At 54.4% G+C, this 23,511-nt stretch overlaps 1 protein-coding gene and 1 long non-coding RNA gene across 21 annotated transcripts in view; one reads left to right on the top strand and one right to left on the bottom strand.

The window, feature by feature from the left end:
* The window catches only part of MVB12B (multivesicular body subunit 12B), a 79,247-nt gene extending 65,187 nt beyond the window's left edge, over positions 1-14,060 (bottom strand). For 2 of the 19 annotated variants that reach the window (XR_012663527.1, XM_075112360.1), the window contains exons 1-2: positions 5,625-5,924; positions 4,782-4,904 (exon numbers count right to left, since the gene is read on the bottom strand). Coding sequence is in view for 5 of the 19 variants with exons in the window: in XM_075112360.1 (XP_074968461.1) it covers positions 4,782-4,892 (111 nt within the window). In the remaining 14 variants the exon portion in view is untranslated. Of the gene's footprint in view, positions 1-4,781; positions 4,905-5,624; positions 5,931-5,964; positions 6,124-6,543; positions 11,347-11,617; positions 11,919-12,028; positions 12,296-13,385; positions 13,533-13,946 lie in introns of those variants that run through there. The other 17 variants (XR_012663526.1, XM_075112359.1, XR_012663528.1 and 14 more) reach the window with 16 other exon arrangements.
* A 4,017-nt stretch (positions 14,061-18,077) lies between these two features.
* LOC142065650 (uncharacterized) overlaps positions 18,078-23,511 on the top strand; it is an 8,154-nt gene continuing 2,720 nt past the window's right edge. The window contains exons 1-3 of one of the 2 annotated variants that reach the window (XR_012663470.1): positions 18,078-18,294; positions 19,378-19,541; positions 20,872-23,511. The exon at positions 20,872-23,511 is cut by the window's right edge and continues 88 nt beyond it. This is a non-coding gene — a long non-coding RNA (uncharacterized LOC142065650). The remainder of the gene's footprint in view (positions 18,295-19,377; positions 19,542-20,871) is intronic. The other variant, XR_012663469.1, reaches the window with a different exon arrangement.

The raw sequence follows: 23,511 nt of genomic DNA, 5'->3' as shown, positions 1-23,511 counted from the left end.
CTCCAATTATCCCGTGTGCGGGGGTCAAAAGCGTGTTTATTGTCTGACCGGGAAAGGGAGCAAAGTGCATCAGCTGCTCTTCGCATTTTGGCAACCGCTGCTCACAAGCCCCTGCTCAGCTCAAGCCCTTGTACGACACATACAGTTTTTGCGGTCAGGCTTCTGCAAAGAAACATGCATCTTCTTTAAATAGTAAAATTTTGTAACAGGATTTTGGCGGGATTTTTTGTTTCTTTATTATTCCTTGAACTCACCTCTTTCCTAAAGTGCCTGTCTAGGAATATAACAAAATCCGTGTGCATCTCCCTTCCCTATGGGTAAGTCCTGGTGAAAAGATACTCAGAGAACAGATTGCTTCAAAAAACTGTTGGCACATAGGGACGCTTAGCTTGAACTCCAGCCCTTGTTAGGAACAGTTTGAGGGACTACAACCAGATTTAATAACTTCGTTAATTAATATGGTTCGAGTTCGATGTTACAGTTTTTCTTGTGTTAGCCAGTTTTGTCTTCTCTGAAGAGTAAAGATTTTCAAAACTCAACAGGCAGCAATAAACCCAGTCTGCAACTGTAAAATTGGTGCTATACAAGTTACTGTCAAATGCACTATTTATCTAAGCTCTCTAAGCTTTAGGAACTTCACATCACTTACAACAATACCAAATAATTTTTGAGGTGGAACTACGTCACTTCAGTTGATATCATCTCCTCTACATCTCACTGACCAGGGCACAACTGGATTGCAGCTGGCCAAGACACGTGAAGGGCCGCTGTGCCGGCGGGCTGGTAGTGCCCCCCCTCTGGAGGAAGGGAGGCCCGGCACTGTTATACTCTGACTTAATGATGAAAAAACCCAAACACTCCAACCCGCACCACACGCCCTTTTAGGAAGAACCCTGCCATTCCAACCTATCAAATAGCTAGCAGAAAGACTCGAGCTGGTTCTGCGGGGAGCCACGCGGCGAGGCACCCAGCCCACCTCCAGGGAGGCACAGCAGTCCCGGCTGACTCCGCACTCCCCTTCCCGCTCCTGCCCAACAGCCGGCCGGGCAGTGCAGGAGCCGAGCACCGCCAGCAGCTGACGCAGGACCGAGCTCCTTGGCTCCTGGGAGCCAGCAGTGCCAGGCCTGGCCCGCAGCGCTGCCCCTTAGCGACAGCATCCCCACTGAGCCCCTCACTGCTTCCCTGGCAGCACCGGGCAGGCTGTGCCGTGCCGCCCGCAGAGCCTCGCAGGAGGACGCAAGCAGCGGAGCAAAAAGCAGCCAGGGGCAAGAGCTTGCCAGCACCGGGGCCCCGTGGGAACCCCAGCAAAACCATTCCTGCTTCTGCCAAAATGCAACATTCCCAAGTGACACCCTCAGCAATCCGAGCACTCTGCCTCTGCATCATCCTGCTGAAGACTTTTTCCAAGAGCGGAGAACATAAGCATGCGTTAACTTGTCAGAAGACTCATGGGGAAAGAAAACAGTACAATATAAACAGGAAACTTCTTACATCACCTGCTGGGCTCCTGCAGGCAAGGAGGATCCCCACCACCTCCTGAAGCAGAGCTGTGCCTGAGCAGCACTGCTTCGCGATGGCAGCGTGCCCTCGGTGGGGCAACGTGGGAAGGGAGACGACCCGGGGAGCCTGAGGCAGCCCCGTCCAGCAGGGTGGGCGCTGTGCAGCCCCAGCTCACCAAGCCCTCCGCTCGGCTAAGAGGTGAGGAACGTGCAGGACAGAGGACACGGCACCTGGCACTGGGCACCCGGTGCCCCAGGCACAAGGAACGGTCCTTCTCCTCGTGGAGCTGGGGGAAGACACTCCTCAGGCACGTGCTATGAACAAATGGACTTGATGGAGTGACACCCAGCAAGGAAGGTGTCCCCCAGCGGTGTGCAGGGCCGTCCCTGCTCCAGCACAGCTGTGGGTGAGCAGCATGCTTGGGCTCTCGCCCCAGAGCAAACCCCACTGTGGAGCTGGCACTCAGCCTGCAGCAAGCAACGCAGCTGCACAGGAACCACACCTCTCTCCTACCCCAGGCTCCCTGCCGCCCACCTCTCCTCCCTTTCCTCCCCACCCATACGCTCAGTCTTGCCAGTTTGGGCAGATTTTCAGGAATCTAAGTTCAGACACACTGTACATTGTGGCAAAATCAAGTCTTTGGTGCTTCAGCTGTCAAAAGACCTGGCTAGTCATTACAAGCATCAGTAGCTGTTTTCTACAGAGACACAAAGGCAATGAAGATTTCTGAGTAATTAAAAAAACTACTAAGAGCAAAATGATCTCTGATCCCTTCACCAAGATTCCCCCAGGTCTGGTACCCTCGGCTCCACCGCACCACCACCTCCAGCTGGGTGGTATGCTGAACGCCGGGGCTCCATGCAAACGTGGGAAACGGACCGGGACATCCGCCGGACGCTCAGCTTACAACTGGGCTGAAAGCACCTGTGCCTTTGCTTGTTTGTTTTAAAGAGCGGCAAAGGGAAGAAGGCAGGAAAAGAATATGGCAATGGTTGTTTATTGGAAAAAGAGCATAAACGAAAGGGAAACCAGGTAAATCCTATTAATAACATAGCTGTCTCAGAAAGAGAACTGGGTACCTCACCATCACAAAACTCAAAACTGTCCGTGAAACTACACTATGTCAAATTTGTCACCAACAAGAGGAAGTACTTTCCCACGCAACTCTGAATCCACCTGCAGAAGTGAATGCTGCAGAAGCTGCAGCAAAAGGCAAAGCCATCAGATCCCTAAGGGGACTCCAGCAACATCCCAAGACAAACTTGTATTAATGCTTCCCAAAAGACAAGAGTGGTTCTGCTTTTCAGGGTGCAGTTTGAACCCACAACTATTAGGGCTTTAGAGAGCACTCTCCTAGGATGGAGCTGCCACAGCTGCCTTCATCAAGGCTTTACACCCTGAAGCAACAATCGACTGTTGGTGTCTCATTAGGGAAATTGCCTATCTGGAGAAACGCAGAGCCTGAGACCGCCCAAGCCACACGCTGCCCACGTCTCCGAACATGACTTTCTCTGCTGCACTGAGAAGTGCACTTCTGCATACTCGGCTTCATGCCTTCAGATAGGACAGACTGGGTTCCAGAGAGGTCACGGGCAAGTGGCAACCCCGCATACCACACACTGCTCCAGATCCAGTCTCACGCAGAGGAGCCACCTTCCCAGACATCGAGGCACGAAAAGCACAGCCCTGCGTGCCACCGTCCCACGAGTTTGGGCACCAGGACGTCCCGTCACATCAGGGTGGCACCCAGAGCGGCCCCATCTCAGCAGGTACTGTACAGTGGAAAGGGCACCGACTGTGGCTGACAGCATCTGGGCACAGAGCCGGACCGCTGATGTGCCACACGAGGCTGAAGGAGTAAGCGTGTGGAAGCCATGCATAGGGTAAGACAACTGCAGGCAGCAGGCGCTTCCCCACGGCCTGCAGCAGGGACTGCTGGCCCCAGGGCCAGAGAAGAGCTCCTTGTGAGCAGAGAGGAAGGCAGAACAACCAGAGGAAAGGCAGCCTCCTCTGTGCCCCCTAGGAGCGAGCGACCCACATTCACAAGCATTATTACAACACCACCGTAATTGGATTAAGCCACAGGAAGACTCTTTTATCTTGTTTAGTTTAAACTGCGTTAGTGCTGAAGCTCCCTATTAAACCACAGACAGGCTATCTGGGGTGAGCGCTCTCTCTGCCCAGCCATTTAGGCAGAATGCAATTCTGTTATCACAACTCTCACATTGTCCCATGCTCCTTTATCAGGGCAAGCAGCTAATTACACAGCCTGGCTCGCTCAGGTAATCAGCACTCAGAAAAATGCAGTAAATGCAAAAACCTTCCAGGTCTTTAAGGAGCCTTTTCACAATTCCCTCCCTTGTGTCCTTACTTCAGCCTAATCCATCTTCTTCCTTCTCACACTAACAGGGTATGCAATGATCCAGAGCTGAAAAGGTGCGAGGAAAGCCTCAAGTCAACTGGTTTCCACTCCCGACCACACAAGCTATCCAACCCTGGAAACCCAAGGTGTGATGTAGCACAGTTGGAGCAGGATCATAAAAAGGTGAGCAGATGGACTACGGGCCAAATCTTTCCATACAGAGCTCTGCAAGGTCAGTATTTTATGATATTTCAATGTTTCGAACACTAATATATGGGGAGAAAACCCATGCTGTTGGTTACAGAGCAACTACTCCAAAGAATAAGCAACTGTTAAACAGTGAGCTCCCTTTATCCATTCACATATTCACCTCTGCTGTATCCAGCTGCCTTTTCCTGCTGCCCTGCCTCCTACCAAAGCTTAGTTTAGAGGTTTGCATTCTGTCCATCAAAATCACCCCTGCAATTTCAGCTGGATGCTAAACTCTCTGCTTCCCATTCTGGAGCTTATCATCATCATTGTGCAGTGCTGATATGTGGGATTAAACAGCTGATGCGGGATCCATTTATTCACAGATATAATTTGTGCAATACTTAGGACTCCTTCAGGATGAATGTTACGAGGATTATTAAATTTGCATGCCACAGTGGCCAGCTGTTTCTGAAAACCCCTCCTCCAGGTAATTATGCTCCTCTGGAGTGATACAGATGAAGTAGCATGATTGCACCCACAAACCTCCACTGGGGGAAAGCTCTAAGTGCTGTGGGCTGAGAGGTGGGCAGCTGGATATCAAATTACTTCTTAAAGCACACGTCTGAAGGCAAGCCCTCTCTGGAAGAGACGCTGTTCCCAGCAAAGTAAAGCCTCATCAGTGCAGAACCAAAGCATTAGCAACAGCAGCTGAAATAGCTCTACTTACTACATCATAACCTGTCGGTGCTCGGTTCCGCGATGCAACCACGCCAACACCCGTGATGGGATCCATCGGCAAGTCGGGCAAGGCATCTGAGAGGTCTCGCACTTCAGGCATTATGGACTGATCCTGAAAGAAAAGAGCAGAATTAAAGGGCTGCTCGGCAGCACACCCCACCAGAAGACAGAGAGCACCGGAGAACCTGCATGCATGCCACAGTGCCTGTGCTGACACACCACAGACTGCCAAGTTAAACACAGGATTAGGCCAGACACACCTTCTGCACTTTCATTTGCTTTTGATAAGAGGGTACATTTGTGCAATGCCCAATAGGTTTGGAATTTGGGCCAGCAGCCTCTTCCAAGATTAATTTTGTTGTTTCCAGGATACTTAGCATGGGCTGGTCTCCATCTCGCAACGATGGAAAAACCCAAGCTCATTCCCTTCCCTCCCAAACAGATAGGAAATTTCATCCCTGAGTCAGGCTGGCTGAAGCAGCTCTGCCATTTTAAGCAGCAAGAAATCTGCTCCTAATGACTTCATTGGGAGGTTCCCAATCCACCACGGGTGTCAGACACGCTGGGGGTTCCCCCGCGAGTCTTCAGCCCCATCGCACCCCCCTGACCCAGACCGTTTTCATGTAGCAGCACAGATGTATCTGGCGCTGTATGCAAAACCGTGCTTGCTGCTCAACACCAGGGCAACACAGATGAAGCGGCACAGGATGGTCTGATGCAAAGCAGACAGAGGCCTTGAAAAGGCCTGAGCATCTTCCAGGAGAAGGGAGGCATCACCGAGTACTTCAGGGGAGGAGGTACGCAAAGGGAGACAGAAGCAGGTAAGACCAACCAATTTCGGAGAGATGCTGTTGCAGGAAGCAGGAAGAGAGGACAAGAGAGCTGCTGAAACAACTCGCTGAAGGAGGAGGATCGGGAAAGGTGCCACTGCCTCAGCATGTGGTCTCCTGCAGAGGCAGCCAGTTAGGGCAAGTCTTCTCCGGCTTTCAGGCAGGAATGCCCCAGGAAACCGCCCCCCACGCACCCCGAGATAAAAGGGCAGTGCTTTGTGTAAACAAGCGTCACTGCTGTGCAGCCAGACAAGCCGTGAACCAGAGCTACCTAATTCAATTCCCTCCTCAGAGCAATTAAACCCCAGCATTTCTAGGCCATGTAGACAGCTGGTTACTTACTGCTTCTAGAAAAGGCAGAGGTGAGTGCTGGTGCCAGAGGGACCTGGGTTTACACTTCACAATGCCCAGTCTGAACAAACATCGTGCTGCAGGCAATAAAAAAGAGCAAGTCCGGGCCCCATGTAAATAATAATAATGTCACACGAACCGCCAGACTACCTGAGGAGACCAAAACAACAGAAGCTAGTGACCAGTAATGGTGAAAACACTATTGCCAATGAACCAAACCCAGGAGAGAGCTCTGCTTTGCCACCTAGACAAGCATCCAGCACGCACAGAGCAAAGCAGACCCACTTTGCTCCCTCCGCGGTTTGAGCCTCCAAAGCACGACGAGAAGCGCACCCTGAGCCGCAGGGGCTTGCCCTCCCCTCCCGACAGGCTCCCTGCGCTCAGGGCAGGCGAGGAGCAGGGGCTCTGCCACAGGAACACTGGTGGCACCCCGCGCAGCCCAGACGAACCCCGCACCGCTGCCTGCACTGCTCCACCGGCTCACCCAGACGCCTCGCAAATGATCCAGAACCCACTGCCTAAAACACACAGTACCGAGCAAACATAATGCGAATTTAACAAAGAACTTACAATCTGTTCTTCATACAGATGCACATTTTCTGAAACTTTTCCAAGTCACTCTCGATAACATGACGACTTGTTATTACACAACAGGAGGAGCTGGGAGATAACAAATGCTGATATGAGCTTCTCGTAGGCCATTTTGAACTGAAATCCAGGCAAGTGACAATATTCCCCAGCACGCTAAGAACACCGCACGGCAGGTTCCAGCACAGCTGCAGCTACACCGAGGGGAAGCAGATCCACTCCCCTGGCACCTTCCGCCTCCACCAAACCACCCCAACAAAGCACCGCTTGCTCCGCAGAGGTGGGGGGAGCAGGGGCGGCCGGGATGGCACCAACACCTCAGGGGGGACGCAGAGGGGCTGAGCCCCCTCTCAGGCCCTGGGAAACCCCAGATGGGCAGGGAGCCCCTGGCACTCCCTCCTCTTCCACACTGGTAATGGCAGGAATGGGGCTAATGCGGGCCAGGGACCTGCTGCCAAATGCTGCCCAGACCCCAGCTCCCCATGCCGGGGCCTGCTGCAGGGAGGGCCAGCTGCCCTGGCAGGAACCCGAACAGCAGCACGGTCAGCCTGGGAGAGACTGAGGACAGGGTGCTGGGGGTCCCCAGCACCTCCGCAGGAAGGGGGGTGGGTGCCTCTACCCGCAGCGCGGTGCCGCTGGGCAGAGCCCCTCAGCCCGACGGCACCCCGTCCTTGGCAGGGGGAAGAAGGGCAGCTTTGTCGGATCCTTTGCGGTCCCACTCAGCGCGGCAGGGGGAGGGGAAACAGCATCAATCCTCACTTTGTTCCGGCTCACACAAAGCCCCTCTATGGCGGCAGCAACGGCTAAGCACGGGGAGCAGGGCTTTCCGCCTCGAGAGGGCGAGACGCGGAAGCCGCGGAGTGAAACACGATGTGGCACCGGCGCAGGGCCCAGAGCAGCACCCCATGACAGCGAGGGCCGAGCCGAGCTCCCATTGCCTGCCACCGCTGCACAGCGCCCAGCGAGCCCGGCACCTTCCTCTGCCTGGTGCTCCAACCGCAGCCCGTGCCTGCAGCCGCGGTGGCGGGCGGGCAGAGCATCTGCCCAGGAAACAAACCCACGGGTCTCCGGGCAGCATGGCGCACCCTGCTCCGCAGCAGGAGGGCTGGGGCAGCAGGGCTCGAAGGGCCCGCACCCAGCCACTGCAGCACGGCAAGGCTCTGCTGTGCCAGGCCAGCTGCGCGTGGGAGCTTCCCGCTGCGTGGGTGGCACCGAGGATGCATCTGGAACAGATACGGAGCAGCCGCAATCGGTTTGCGCACTCGGACAAATGTTTTTGTGAACTCTGCACAGGTCAGAGGGGAGTCTCTGTCCAGGCAATCGTATAGACGATTAGTTACGTTGCACTTCTCCCCCAGGGCATCTGCAAAGTTACATTTCTTTTCTATCGTGCCTTTGAACTTAAAAATAAAAAACAAACAGTGGAAGAACAGATCAAGTTAAGGAGCAGCATTCTATAAATATTCCTGTTAGATAGCTTGTTATTTTAATGAAGTTCTCTTTAAACATCGCGAGTTTGACCTATACGCCCACCTAACATCATGGTGGCCGAGAACTCAAACCAGCTGACCAGGAGATGGCCTTTCACCATCCTGCACTAAGCTGCATTTGCCAAACTCTGCTGAAGGGCCTCCACCACTCTGCGTGCTGCAGGGTTATTCTGGGAACAGCCCAAAACAATTAGATTTCTCCCCTTAGCTGGGAGCATGCTCCCTGTAGGCCGTTCTCAATGCAGGGCGACATCCAACCCCCCGCATGCCCAGGCAGCGAAGGGAAGCCGGATGCGAGCCCCACGGCAGGAAGAAGCTTCAAAACACTGCAGGGCTGCTCAGACAAAGCCAGAGGGGAAAGGATGTGCCTCCACCAGAGAAAGTCACTGCACATCCTTCCGGCACCAGCCCCAAGCAGCACGGAGCACAGAGAGGTAGGATGGCCGCAGGACAAGATGCAGAGACGGGGTGCCTGGCTGCAGGAGAGGCCTTCAGGGACTCTGCCAGCCTCTGCCACACCACCTTCCTTCTGCCCTCAGCCAAGCCCCTGCTTTATCTTCTTTGCCTCCTCCTGCCCAGGGTTTGGCACCTCTGGAGGGGGTGGCACAGACCCCTTCCTGACCCCCCAGCAGTGCAGCATAGCCCCCTGCTTCAACCCAGCTCCGTGGGCCACAGTGCACGGAGAGGGTAGCACAGACCGGTGCTGTGGTGCCCTGCAGCAGGCAGCCTCCAGGCAGAGCTGCCGACCAGCCTTCCAGAATTCTTGGCACCAGGGAGTTTGAGGCCAGAGGGCTGATGGCCTTTTACACAAACTGGAGCAAGCGGCACTCTGTCCTGTCCTGTCACCCCTAACTCCAGAGGCTGCCAGCCTGCAGGGCAAGCCATGAGGTACAGGCAGGGGAGAAGAGCAGAGGAAGTGTGGGCAGCAGGCAGTGACATTTAGTCAGAAAACCACACACTGACAGTCCAGCCAGGGTCTCAGTTTGATCCATCACGACACAATGCCCACCAGTGCTCTGCTGAGGGACCTCCTGCTGCAAAGTACCTACTTCCAGCAGGCACAGCGGCTCTGCTCCCTGGGAGACGTGTAACATGGGGCCTGTGTTGCCCTGGCAGCACAAAGCCCTCTGCCAACTGGCAGCGCAGCTCCAGCACCCCGAGCCTCACACCCTGCCAAGATGGCAAAGCCAAGGGCAGCCCACCACCCCAGAGGAGGCTGTCCTGCAGCCCATGCCAGCAGTCACACACACCTCTCCTTCTCCTAGCATCCCCAACACTGTCTATGTCCTTTTCACTCACTCTCATCCCTTTTCTTGCTAGCTCATCTCCGCTTGTATTAGTTTATCCTAGGCATACTTTTCTGTTGGCTTCACTGTCCGTTTCGAGCATTCCACTGAGGTGACCGACCACACACACTGCTGGGCTTCTGCTGGGATGCATATATTGCACAGGAATACATTTTCAGAACTGAATGTATTACTGTGAGTTTGTAGAGCATTTTTTCCTCTCGGTATTCCTCTTCAACAAGTTAGGCAAGTTCAAGAGCTGGTGGGTACATGATCAGATCAAGCCTGATGATGTATTTGCTACAGAAGCATCACGCTGCCAGCACGGCAGGTCAAGTTCTGAAGTTAAATAGCAAGGGACTCGGCAAGAGAATGGTCTTATTGTTCCTTCCTTCAACTACAAGCCCTGCACTTTGACATTGACTTGTTCTTCCCACAGGCAGAGAAGTATGAGCTAAGGCAAAACTGGAAAAAAATTATCAACTACCTCACTGAGTTCCTGCACTCTGCAGGAAATAATCCCATCAAACCGAAGCAGACACACTGCTAAAACCCTCACTCGCCTGCTCAGGTTATCACTCCATCATTTTGAAAAGGCAGTAGGTACTGCTGGCACACGCAGGTTGCTTAGACGTTAAACTGACGTACTCCGCAAGCCCGGTCCTCCCACCGCGTCCGCGAACAGGACATAGCCCCAGCCAATTTTCTATTTCTGTTCATGGAATAGGACATAGTTTTGGTCAGAAAAACAGGAGAGCGCAGCAGGACGCAGGGTCAGGGCCCTGGAGGCCTCCATCACAAGCAGGCAGAATTTCAGCTTCACGTTCCGTCCCAAAAAAGGTATGTCTGGAATCACCCCTGCACCCAGGCTCCCATCTTCGAGACAGCTGCGCCTTATCAGCTGCAAAGTCTCTACTGTGTGTGACTGAACTGGATGGAAACAGGAACTTAAGACACGGAATGAGCAAAATTGAGATCTTGTATTGCTTCACAGCGCTTCTAACTACGGATGCTCATTTGAGAAGAGCATCCTGTTTCAAACCAAAATAGGTTCCCATACACAGATGACCTTGCACCAGGGCAGCAAAATCTAAATTACATTCGGTTCAGTTATTTCTATCTTGGCACGTGTGTGAATAAGTCCCTGGGGGCTGCAGGAACCCTTCAGCCTGGGATTCACATTGTCAGAGCTCCAAGACTAAAATGTTCTCCGTTTTACTTCACACCTCCAGAAGCTCAAACTAAGCCTTTGTCCCAGTATGCTGAGAAAACTCTCACCGGTAAGGCCGTTGCAGCTAAAGATTACAGGGATGACACTACCAACCTGCCACACGACACACAGGCTCCACCAAGGTATATGTTAGCATGTTCTTACTCTGTTAAAATAGGACACAAGATGGAGAAACCCAAGTTTTAGCCTGACCAGCTGAACACCTGCTGAAGCCCAGCAGGTCTTGTTTCAGCCAAAGGACTCTGTCTGCATTACCATGACCAAGCTGCAAGCGCCCCTTCTCAGAGAAGCTTGGTGGAGCTTTGAGAACCTCTCCAGAAACCACGGGGAAAGCTTGCAAGCCTTCATAACGCAGGAGGGGAGCACATAAAACACAGGCAGCTCAGTATCGCTGCTCCGGCCAGCACTGTAACACGACAGCCCACATCATCACCTCCAGATATGCAGAAACCTGAGAACACGTGAGAAAAACGGGCAGTCAAATAAACCCACGCCGTGAACACTTGCGGCAAAGAACCACGCGAAAGAAGGGGGGTTTTGCTATTTTCTCTAGCCGCTCACTGACAAAATTTGCCGTAGGCTCTTGCGCAATCAAGGTCACCACGCCGTGCCCGCCGCCGAAGCTGTGCCTGCAGCTGCCCGCCCGCCCCAGCAGAGCCCTGGGCTGACCGGGCGGCCGCGAAGGAGCTCAGGGCCCCCGCACGCCGGGCCGGCGGCCCCGCGAAGGCACGGTCACCCCCCCACCCCGGCCCCTCCGCCGCGGGCAGCCGGCCGCCTCGGGGGGCTCTGCCTCGACCGCAGGCCGCGCCCGGGGCCGCCGCGAGCGGGTAGGGTCCCAGCCCGCCCGCCTCACCCGCCGCCGCGCCGCCCCGGCCGTACGAGCGCCGCCGGGGCCGGGCCGGGGCCGGGCGGCCGGGCCGGGCCCCGCTCTCGGACGCGCCGCCCCCGCCGGAGCCCCGAGCGCCCGCCGGGCCCAGCCCCCCGCCCGGGAGCGCGGCGGCCGCGCCGGGCTGGGCCGCGCCGAGGGGCCGCGGCGGGTCCGGGGACACTTAACTGTTGCCCGTGCGGCGGGCGGCGGGTCGCGGCTCCCCCGTCGCAGGCAGAAGCAGCTCCTCATCGCCCGGCGGGGCCGGCGCGGCGCGGCCCGGCGGGAGGAGCGGCGGCGGCGGGGGAGCGGCCTGCGGGCCCGGGCGGAGCGGGGCGGGGAGCGGCGGGCAGGCCGCAGCCCGGCGCGGAGCCTTCCCTGGCGGAACGCGCCGTGCCGGGCCCCGGGGAGCGGCGGGGCCGGGGCCGCAGCAGCGCAGCGCGGCGCAGCTCGGGCTCCCCCCGCCACCCGCCCGCCGCCGCGCAGGCCCCCGCCCCCGCCGCTCCGCGCCCACCCGCGGCCGGACCGCGCAGGGCCCAGAGCCCGCCCCGCACCCGCGGCACCACCGCCCCGGCCCGGCCCACGGGGCACTCACCGCGCAGCGCTGCCTCCCGCCGCCGCCCGGGCGCGGCCCAACGCGGAACCGGCCCCGCAGGCCGGGGCGGCCCTGGGCTGTCCTGCCCCTGCCCCTCCCACGGCGGGCGCGCCCCGGGGCCCCGCGCCCCCCCCCAGGCTCCCGGGACAGCGGGGCTCCGCATCCCTCCACTATCCCGGGATAGCGGGGCTCCGCGCCCCCCCAGCGCCCCGGGACAGGAGCAGGAAGCGGGGCTCCGCACCCCTCCACCATCCCGGGATAGCGGGGCTCCCACCCAGGGTTCAGCGAACGTGGGACTCGGGGCACAGTGGGCAGCTCCTGTGGGCCCCGCGCCACAGACAGTTAAACTTCACAGAGAACACGGTTCCTCTGCTGACCCCACTTGGGTGGGAACTTCTCAAGGGCTTCTCCCAGCCGGTGGTCTGCCCCAGCCGTCAGCTCCGGTCCTTGAGCCTTTGGGAGATGGGCGATGCCAGAGGGAAAAAGAGCTCAATAATTGTAATTCGGTCAATGCAAGCTCAGTCTTCCTTGTGAAACAAACTACATCTAGGAGGTAGGCAGCAGCTGGTGTGGACTGATGGAGGGCAGCTTGTGTCAAACCAAGCTAGTGTTCTTGAGAAAACACTGCCTGTGGTTCGGGGATAAGCAGCATTGGGAACTACGTTGACTTCAGTAAGATACTCAATGTTCCCTTCACCATGGCCTGAAAAACAAACTAAGATGATGTGGTCTAGAGATGTCAGGCCTTGCCAGGCTGGTTGGGCAGCCGGGAGCCATGAGCAGTCCACTCACAGCAGGGAGGACATCCTGACCTGAGGGTCTGCAGAGGTCTGGTTCTGCTCAATATTATCGCATGTCACTGATGAAATTGAGAACACACTTATTAAATCAGCAAATGATGCAAATCACAGTATAGTGTGGAACAGCAGCGTGGCCTGTAGCCATAATCATATGAATTAATCCTGCGGCTGTCCTGATTTTGGTTTTGAGCACCTCAGGGAAGGTCATCAATGATGACCTGGAGAGCAGCAGGACTGGTGTAAGGGTTGACATCAATGGCCTTTGATGCAAGACTGAAAGAGTTGGAGCTGCTAATCTAACGAAAAAGAAAAAATCCTGGGGTGAAGAATGAAATAACGGAGGGAGGAAAACACGTTAATTTCTAGGTGAAATAAAGAGGAGGGCAGTAACCTGCTCTCCTGTCCTTTGCGGCTGGATTGAGAAGTGGTGGGTGTGGAGCGCAGCAAGAGGTTCTGCAAAGGTACGGTGAAAAACTTTACAATAGCAAAGGCGGTGAAGCTCAGCTTGGAGAGTTGTTATCACTGGACTAGTTGAAAGCCCTCCTAAAAGCACTTACCAGGCATCACTCAGTCATTCCCATGAGGCAGGGACCAGGCAAGATGGTCTCCCAGGCCCTTTCTAGAGCTGGTTTCCTCTATTTTCCATGACATGCTGCCTGCTTGGAGCCATGGTTTCCTTTGCGCTGGAAATGCAGCCTCTGTAACTTGTAAAAGGATAAGAACCTCACTCAGATGATGTCACCCAAATTTCCTCCCTCTTTTCTTTTGCCCTGACAAAATCATGTACCAGCTCAAGGAGTGGCACATTTAATGGATGGTCCGTCTCTGTTGTTACATGGCCATTCCTTGTCTGATACTCTGCCTTTAACTACACCACTAATTCCCAAGAAGCCCTGATGTTTTCCTGCGTCCCATTTTCTTTTTGCTGAGATTTGGTCATCTTTTGAAGAGCTCTGTTCAGCCTGTTTTCCCACTGGGATAACCATTTGCTCCTTCCATCCTGTTTGGACTCTCTGTCTGTGTAGACCCCTTCAGCCAGGCTGAACTGAGCAGGAGCGGTTGAGCAAACAGCCCTTCCCTTTCCTTCCACGGGTATCTCCAGGCTGTTTTGCACCTACCTGGCTCCCACTGCGGAAGGTGGGAGCTTGGCTGACCAAGGGATTCCCGCAGGCCCGGCTGCAGCTGGTCTGTAGCTGTTGATGTGCCTGCAGAGCAGGGTGCGGCCAAGGACCGCAAAAGCAAACAAAGTGTCCTGCAACAGTGGAATCCTGGCATCCGGCTTACTCCTGGATACCACTCTGGACTGGGAGCAAAGCTTCCTCCTGTCCTGATGGTGCTTCTCTCCAGTAAAGCACGTTAGACTGGTGCTTGCTGAGGGCTTACTGATGCCTGTTAAGCTGGTACATGCTGAACCATGGTAATGACGGGGTATTCTCAACTACAGCTCTGTTCCCCCGCTGTTTGACCAAGGCTTTCTGGCTTCTGCTGCATACAGCCCTGATGGTGGCTTCTGGGTCCAAAGATTAACAATATATATATATTTTGAGCAATAAGGAATACAATGCATTTTTTTTTATTTGGAGAGTAATTTAGAGAGAAGGAAAGATGATGCCTGGTGGAAATGAGAAATATATGTCCCATACATAATATATGCCCCAAATGCCCTATTACAAATACAACAAGATTTCCTGAACTGGAGAAGTTGTTACACATTACAGTGTGCTAATGCTCCCCCACGGAGATGCTGATACTGAGAGAGTCTTTAGTGTAATAATATTAAAAATCCTAGAGTTTCAATAAGATCCTCCCTGCTACTGTGGCGGTAGGAAATGAATTGATTCCAAAGGAAGACTCTAATTGCTGCTTAGTATCCACGAAATATTCTAAGATACACTGCAAAGATATATCCCAACATGTCTGTGGCGTGATCTGCAATAACATTTTTTCCAAAGAGACAGTCACTTTCAAGCACTGTTTAGCTGCTACTTCAGTTTTACCCTAGGAGAAGCTGCCCGAGGAGAGCCCTGTGCTGCACAAGGGAGCAAATCCCCTGCTGCAGCTGGGGAGGCTGCACAGCTCAGGGCGAGCTCTCGGTGCTTCTGCCTATGGAGACCTTTAAGCCCCAGCAGAGCTTGGAGGCTGGGGAAAGGCACCATTGTGCTCTTTTCACAGAGCATAAGCACAGGCTCTGAATCAGCAAATACTTGCACACTTGGTATTAGGTACGTGAATAACTATCCTGGAGTTGGTTAATCTACCAGTGTAAAGTTACTCAAAAGCAGAAGTATTTGCAAGTACAATGTTTTCCTCTGAATATTTTACATAAATCTTTTTCAAAATGCATTTGTTTACTTCTGTTTATGCGGAGCGTTTCTTTCTCACGAGTTCTGCAGTCACGTACATGCTGTCCAGTCTGTACTAGTGTCTTGTTTTCAGGATGCTGAATAGGAGGAATTTAAGTCAGTCTTGGCTACGATGCTGGATTTGTGGCTGAACGAACACCAGCTCGCTCATCCTTGAGTGGATGAATGCCAAAACTTGCATCCTCCAGCTCATCATTCCAAATAAGTGTGTGCGCTAGCTGGCTTTGTTACCGGTGCGGGACCTGCTCTGTTTGCGTCGCCCCACGCTGTTTGACCACAGCAGCACGGCTTTGCTGGAAGGGTGTGCCGGTGCCACGATGGGGATTTGCAGCACTGCTGGCTAGTGCAGGGGCAGTGGCCCAGCTCTGCTTCACATGCACGGTCCCTCACTCCCAAGGCAGAGCAGAAATTCCTGGCAACTTCTGGTCAGGCTTCACCATCCAAAAAGATCCCAGTTTGCAGGGGGAAACACTATGACACACTGTAAAGGATCCTGCATCCTCATCCTGACTGTAAGCTCAAGCCCTTATTTGTTTAAAATCCTTTATGTTGCCAGAATTCATCCCTCTGTAGCCACGTTTAGTGTAGCAGTGAAATACTGCTGCATATACCATTTTTTCCATGCCTGCCTTTAGAGGAAAATCAGCCCAGAGTTTAGTTCCATGATGGAACAGCTGCAGGTTGAAGGTCAGCTGGTGCCTGGTTTTAAGGTTTCTTGGAGGTAGTTTTAACCTGCTGCCTTTAGCTTAGCCCACCAAAACATCTCTTGCAGCTACAACTTCCCTTCTATATTTCTATTTTAAATCTTGATTATTTGAAAAGGAATGAAAAGGTCCTCATAACTCCTGTGCACACTGCACTTCAGGCACCTCTGTAAGTGGGAAGGGTGCGGCTGTCCCTACACATCCAGCCCCAGCCACCGATGCCTCCTGAAGGGCAGCAAGAACGAGGGAAGTGCACAGCTGCAGGCCAAGCCTGCCCCGAGAGGGGTCTGGGTGGTTTTGTCTGTAACAATGCCCAGGCAGGGCTTGCCAGAAACCCTGAGAGCTACTGAACCTCCATCCTTCTGTATCCAGTGATAGCCAGAGCCTGGGCACAGCCCTGCCCTGGCAGACTGACAGCAGTAGAGCTAAACCCCCACTTTTACAGTAGTGGCAAGTCCTTAACTCACAGAAACAAGCCACTCCAAAGGTTGTTTTTAAAGACCTGCAAACTCTGCATTAGGCACCTTCTTTGTACTGGCATGTGCGGGGTTGCTTTTTTAATAATGAGATCCCAAAGCATTTCAGGTAGCAACATGATCCTGAGAAGAGATGCAGCGACACTTCAGGAGCTCACTGTAGTCAGAAACCCCCAGACCACCCACCAGGTTTCACAGCATTTTTGCATTTCATTTTACTTTGAGTTTAATCTTTTGTCCTTGTTCAACAAGGCTGGGTAATACTTCCTGCAGGGAAAATACCTCACTATTTTACTCCTGCAGTCCTCATTTTTGTGCGTTTGATGCACCTCGGTGCCCGTCACTGCTGGCAGGCCAGGCTGCAGCCCAAGCAGAGCTCCTCACCAGCCAGACCAGGCACGCCACAGCCAGGCACATTCTTTGCTGAGGGTCTGGCAGCCCTCACCCCTGAGCTGTGCTTTTGGTTCCCTGCCACATCTGCACCGACAGTTTCTTCTGTCCCTTTCAGTTTGGTCAGGCCTCGAAACCAAGGAAGCGTGGGACTTCAGCCAAGGCTAAAACACATCATTTCTGAACTTAAGCTGGAGCGTGAAATGGCACAGAGCATCACTGCATCCTTAGTTTTGGGACAATGCACACTAATCCCAAGCGGCAGCTTGGGGACCGGTGCCTGCGGCTGGAGGCACAGCTCCTAGGTCTGCTGCCCACCCCACAGCAAGCCTCTCCCAACCACCGGTCTCGCCTCCCCTGCCAGCCGCGGCTGTGGCAGCCCGGTGGCCTGCAGCTCGATTGGTGAGTGAGCTGTGTCACCCCAGGATGGCGTGAAAGTGACTTTGAGAAGAGCCAAGTGTCTGTGCGGGTACATTGCTTGCAGACACCTTCAGCAAGCGCAGGACTGTGGCATGCTCAGGGCTCTTTGCAGCACAAAGCAGCAGTAGCGCTCAGCCCACTATTTATATATTATGGATCATAATATTTAAGTGGCCTGGCTATAACCCTGTAACTAGTTTTCCTTTATAGAATGAGTATTGCTCAGCACATACTAACAGCTGTCTGTAAAACATATTTATGAATTGTTCATAAGTTTCCTGACAGTGGCAAACACCACGCTGAGGCCCCCACGTTGCTCCCGGAGCCCTTGCCCAGGTGGGTGCCACTCATTCCCCTCCCACCACGGAGGGCGATGCCGGTGCTGGCTGCACCCCCGGGGGTGAGGAGGTGAGGCTGGCGGGTGCTGGGGGGAGCCTGGGGCAGGGTCCCTCCCGCCAGGCACTGAGCACACAGGCGGACCCCTGCCCGGGGAAGGCTCCAGAGAGGGCTCACCCAGCCAGGACATGGGCATGGAGAATGCACAGCCCTGCTCGCCAAGTGACATGCCCTCATCAGTGTTTGTGTCCCAGCTTCTGCCCTACCTGGCAGTCCAGGTGCCCCCGGGGCAGGAGCACGGGTGGGTGGGCCTCCGGCAGAATGGGCACAGCGGGGGCTCGCTCCCTGCTCAGTCCCACGTGCTGTGGTGCAACTCCTGCCGCAGCAGCTATCATGGAGTCCCAAGGAGACTCACCAGTCTGAGGAGATGCTGCAGCTCACATGGCAGCCTGCATACAAAAGGAAAATGCTGTATTTAGTGTTATCAGCTGCTCACTTAGCCCCAGGTCAGCAAAGCACTAAAAGCCGAGTGTTCAGTCTCAAGCACGTGCTTAACCAGCTCCTGAATTAGAGGAACGGCTGCAGGGTCAGTGACTCAATGGCAGCCCCAAAGGAATCAGCTGCGTATCTGCTTGTTGCAGTCAGGCAGCCCCAACAGGAGCTGTGAAGCTGCTGTCGCATCCCTGCTTTGCAGGCTCCTGCAGGGAGGGCACATCGCTCCTGGGGGATGCACACGGCCATGGGCACACGCGGATGGTGCCCGCACCCTCGCTGCAGGTGGGTGCGTTCAGAGCCTGGTGGGCATCGGGCAGAGGTGAGCAGGGCACCAGTCTGGCTGTGCACAGCAGGGTCCTGGGCTGCTGGGCAGCCAGCTCCAACTCCTCTCCCTAACAAGGGGATCACCAGACACCCCAAAACACATTTTCTGTGGAGACAGAGAAGGCACTTACCCACTTGCACAGGCCGGTGTCCTGCTGGTCCCTGAAAGTGTTTCTAGGACCTTGCACGGGAACCAGCTCTGGCTGGCAGCCCACTCCTCCACTCCTGCCACGCATGCTTAGGAAAATATTGTTTGCAAGTGTATTCACTACCCGGAGCATCACACTCACAGGACATGAGTAAGCAATGGAAAATTACCAAAATAGCCTTTGCAGAATATTGCTCTGAACCATTGTTTCAGGGATCCACTCTGGCACAGAAAGTGATCTGGAAAAGGCACTATTTCTTGATTTATTTCCTGTTTACTTTCCTATCCCATAGCTGTTACTAAATAGCACTGGTGCAGTGTAGATAAGCCCTCACATTTGTATTATAGTCCCGTTTCAGTTACGATCTACAGAACACCAATATACAACACCACTGCTAGCAATAACTGTGATTTACACAGCAGCCAGTGACCGCTCCAGCCAGGGCAGGCGCTCAGCCGTACCCCCGGAAAGAGGGTCAAGGCATTCCTCATACAAAGAGACAGTCCAGGAGGAAGGACCTTCACCAGCCCCCTCCCACAACAGGGAAAGCAGGGCCCAAAGCATCCTGTGACCTGCCAGGGTTGCAGAGAGCTGCTGGCCCGGGGTGCGTGGAGAGCTGGAACTATTTAGTGGCACAAGGCTGAAGTCTGGATTCTGGAGCTCTGCTGCAAGGCCTGGCCCTGTTTATTCTGCAGGGACACACCAGGATTGAGGTACAACTGCTGTTCCACCCAAACAGAGGGCAGAAAAAAACTCCATGTGGCTTAGTTACCAAGGAGAGCCACACATCCAGATTCTCAGATTATGAATAATAGCCACAGTGAGATGGAAACCTTTGCTTGAATAATTTTGAAGGATGAACACATTTGGGGAAATAATGTTTTCTTTGCAGACCTCCTCTGATGAGATGCTACTGCTTGCCTTGCTTTCTTGCTCGGGGCGGGTGCTGTGCCACCAGTGCGGCCCCAGGCCTGCTCCATCCCCACTGCCAGTGGGACGAAGGGAGCCGGACCGAGCAGCACACCGTTCACCGCTTTGCCAAGGCCTTCCCTGGGGGTACGTGCAGGGAAAATCCACCGATGGTGGCTACCAGGGCTGCAAAGCTGCCGTCCCAGGAAGATCCTGGCAGCGAACACAATCAGATGGCTGGGTGTTTGCACAGAGGAATGCATGTGAATAAGTTAATAGGTGACCATTTGGCAGGGACACTGGGAGGTCAGTCACAGTTCGGCTGCCTTTGTAAGACTTTTTCTAAGTGCAGTCCCTTTCCCATTTAGCCATGCAGGACCCTAAAAACACAGCTCTGGTCTTCAAACTCCCCAAAGCAGGGCCACAGCCAGCACCCTTCACTCCTTTTAAACCAAAAAGAAATAATCCACATATCAGTTAAAATGCTGCAGCCAGAGAATTAATACCCCCACTCCAGCCCCGAGCTGCCCTGATTCCCACCACTGCAGCGTGTGCAGGAGCACAGCAGTGCCAGGTAACACCGAGGGCCCCGTCCCCTCCTGCAAGAGCATGTCGGCTCCCTCCGTCGCAATTCCCAGGCCAGCTGGCAGCATTAGATGCTGCTGCTTGGCTCCTTGGCCACTGCAGCTTGTGCATATTAGCACCCCAGTGAGTTTCTCATCCGTCTGACAGGACTCAGTGTGGATAACGATGCCAAAGTCAGTCGTAACTGGACAATTACACTATCGCTGGGAGATGAGAAAAATTGCAATCCAAATATCCTTAATGAAGAGCCAGCAGGAACAGCGAGAGCCTCCCCAGCCTCGCCTGGCTGCCCCCAAACACAAGGTCACCATCCCAAGGGCACACAGTACCCTTGGGTAGGGGCAGGATGCGGCCGGATGAATTACACAGCTGAGGGCCAGGACCAGAAACGGGAGTATGAGCTCCAAAATGGGTTCTCCATGGAAAAACCTAAAGCCACCGTGGGCAGCGGTTGGAGCAGAAGCCCTGACTGTGCCGAGCAGCTCCAAGTCCCACTGTGGCGCAAGCACAGGCAGAGCCTTCTGCGCCGGCAGCTACAGCGATGGCAGGGAAGAGGCTGCACGCTCAGCACCTGCTTAATGTCCTCCCAGCTTTGCCAATACTTGAAACATGATATCTGTAGGATCCCTTTAGGAAAACACACTTAACAATCCTTGCAAGGAGGGAGATAAAACCAAAAGGAGGCATATCAGCTAGTTCCCTCAGAAAGGTTTCTGCATCGCTGGGAGGTACAAGAGGATGGGTATCGTGTGATGGGAGAATCCACAGATCACCCGGCATCACTAATGATAGGACATTCTTTGAATACATAATTTGACATCCCATTTTATTGCCTTTCCAGCTTTGAGTCTACTCCTACATAAGTTTTAAGGTTTTTGTTCCACAATTACAGGCCTGCGGTTCCCTCAAAGCACATCCTGAGAGTGCAGACACTTCTGAAGCAGGACTGCTCCTCTGCTGCCGAAGTCATCAGTTTCTTGCTAACCAAAGGAAGCTTCAGCACAGAGCCAGGGTGGCTTTGCTTTCAGGGTGTATAATGTGCCTCAACAACGCGATAATGAGCTGACATTAGAAAGAGAAGGGCTCTTCCAGCTGCTTTCTAGCTGAGAGGATGCTTGTGCCAAGCATTGCTTTCATATGCAAAGTGGTGCATTTTTTCAATGTAAATATTTTAAGAACAGTGTTTTATAAGAGAGAAGAAAAAAATCTCACCTGAGTTTAACAGGAAGGCCTGTTCACAGAGTTTCTTCTTTTTCTGTCAAAGATCTTGTTGCAGGATGCTCTGCTCCCTCTGTCTCTTGGGTAATTGTGGGATTTATTACAGCAACTTGTCTCGTATTTCATTTCTTGGCTGTTCTGTTTCTCCCATCGGTGCTACCCTGCCCTCCAAGGGGGGAGGGATTGGTGTACCAGCCTCAGCACTGTGACAGCCCAGGTGCCCCCAAGAGACACCAACGAGCATCTTCACGGGGCTCAGCTGGGTGGGAGCGGGTCCCTCTGCCCGGGGGGACAGTGGCAACGCTCCCAGCTGCAGCAGCGCAGCAAGTGCTTGTGCACATGCAGAAGTGCTGGGGCTCCGCAGAGGCAGCAGGGCAGGTACCCCACGCACCGGGAGCCCCTCGTGGTACCGGCAGGGACAGCCGCTGCCAGGGTCAATGCCCCATGCAGCCCACCCAGCAAGTCCGCAGGATGAGACAGGTCTGAGGCCAAGCTGGGAAGCCGACCCGCGGCTCAGATCAGGTCCAGTGGCTGCGGGGCAGCTCCATGGGGACAAGGCAGGACCGAAGCCAGTCTGGAAGTCAGGGGCTGGATCCACAGGGCGTATGGGGCACAGGTCTGAGAGACTCTTATGGCATAGCTGAGGCAGGGGCTGAAGGCCCAGAGCTGAGCTTAAATGGGCTCCTGGGTGGGTGGCCAGATGGGGCTCATCAGGGCCATTAGGGCAATTAGTGCCCTAGGCTCTAGGTGGAGCTTCCCAGGAAATGCTGAGATCTCTCACAGGTGTGATGGCATGTGCCTGCTCTCAGCGGGGCAGAGGCTGTTGGGTGTGGCTGTGACAGCCCACCAAAGGAGCCCCAATTACAGCCATGCTCAGGGCAACCTGCCCACCAACTCGAGTGACACGGTGACTGAAGACTCTGCCCCTGTGTCTGTAAAAACCACCTAAACTAACCAGATACAAGACCTGATGAGGTCCCTGGGGCACTCCAGTAGGTGGGAATCCCGCTGCGTTCCGGCGGTGCCAGCTTGGGTCTGGGCAGCGGCTGGGGGAGAGAGCTTGTGTGGCTGCAAGCCTGCTCCGCTGCCCCTGTGCCCGAGTCGGGGCTGCCTGAGCACGAGCTCCCCCGGGAAATTAACAGAGGATGCAGCCATGCAGCGCGTCCTGGCGCGCGACGGGCTGCTCCTCCCGCCCCGGGCAGCCGGTGTACCTGGACAGCCGGAGAAAGGGCTGAGAAACGCCTCATCCTATCCCACCCCGTGTATTGCTGTTTTCATCTTAAAAGTGACAGTAAACCAGCATCCGTATTACAGTGACATTAGCAGAATAGCTGCCACAGGGTTGCCTCCTGCTTTATGCTTTTCAGGCAGAGGCCAGCAGCAAGAGATCAAAAACTGTTTTTATGTTGCTTCAGAGCTGTGTCAGCTCAATGAGCCAACAAACCCTGCAGTGCCGGCGTGCGTCCTGCTAGCGCTGCTTAGCACTTGGAGCATTAAATTATTGACAGGATGCTGCTTGTGAACCTGCAGCACTCCTGACCCAGATACTCGTCGTCACTAAACCTGGAAGACAGAAGTCTCCAAAATGTCAAATTTGCTGAAATATTCATGTTGTAAATACAGATGGTATAAAATCTCCAGCGAGGTTGCAGCCTGCGTATTTACTTATGTCAGCTCCACTACCGAGAGTGAATGAGTCACAGCCACTTTATTAAATTCACACGCAATAGCGAGGAAGGCGACGCAGGATGTTGAATGGGCTTTAGGTGACACAAGCTCCTTGCATACATTACTGCTTCCAAGAAAAAACGCTCCTCTCTCCTCTCCGCTCTGACACAATATTAACTCTGCTTCCTCCATTGCCCTGCTGGAAGCAAGTCAAAGCTGCAACATTATTTCTGCAACAGAAGGTGCAACAGGCAAATGGGCATTAATCCTGAATAATGGATCCGGCAGTGTCAGGGCGAGCCTCTCATGCTCGTGGGGAATGCAAAACCCTGGAGAAGGCAGGTTCCCTGGCCAAGGCAAGGTTTTGGAGCAGCGCAGCAGAACTATCCTTTTGCAGAAGTTAAATTGAGCTCCGCCGTGGGAGGGGAAGAGCGTCTGCCCCAGGAGGATCGATGTGAGGGCAGCTCTCCGTGAAAGGCCAGCGGGACTCTGCCCTCTGCCTGCTTTCTGAACCAGCTTCTCCAACAGCACCGGCAGTCACCTCCCGGCCTCGAGCTCCACAAGCTGGCTCAGCAGTGCACGGTGCGGCAGTGCTTTCCCTGGGTAGACCTCCACCCCTAAAGCGTATAGCGATGCACCTCCCTGG

Source organism: Phalacrocorax aristotelis, chromosome 17, assembly GCF_949628215.1.
Source record: "Phalacrocorax aristotelis chromosome 17, bGulAri2.1, whole genome shotgun sequence".
NCBI lineage: Eukaryota > Metazoa > Chordata > Aves > Suliformes > Phalacrocoracidae > Phalacrocorax > Phalacrocorax aristotelis.
This window is presented reverse-complemented; position numbering and strand designations above follow the sequence as displayed.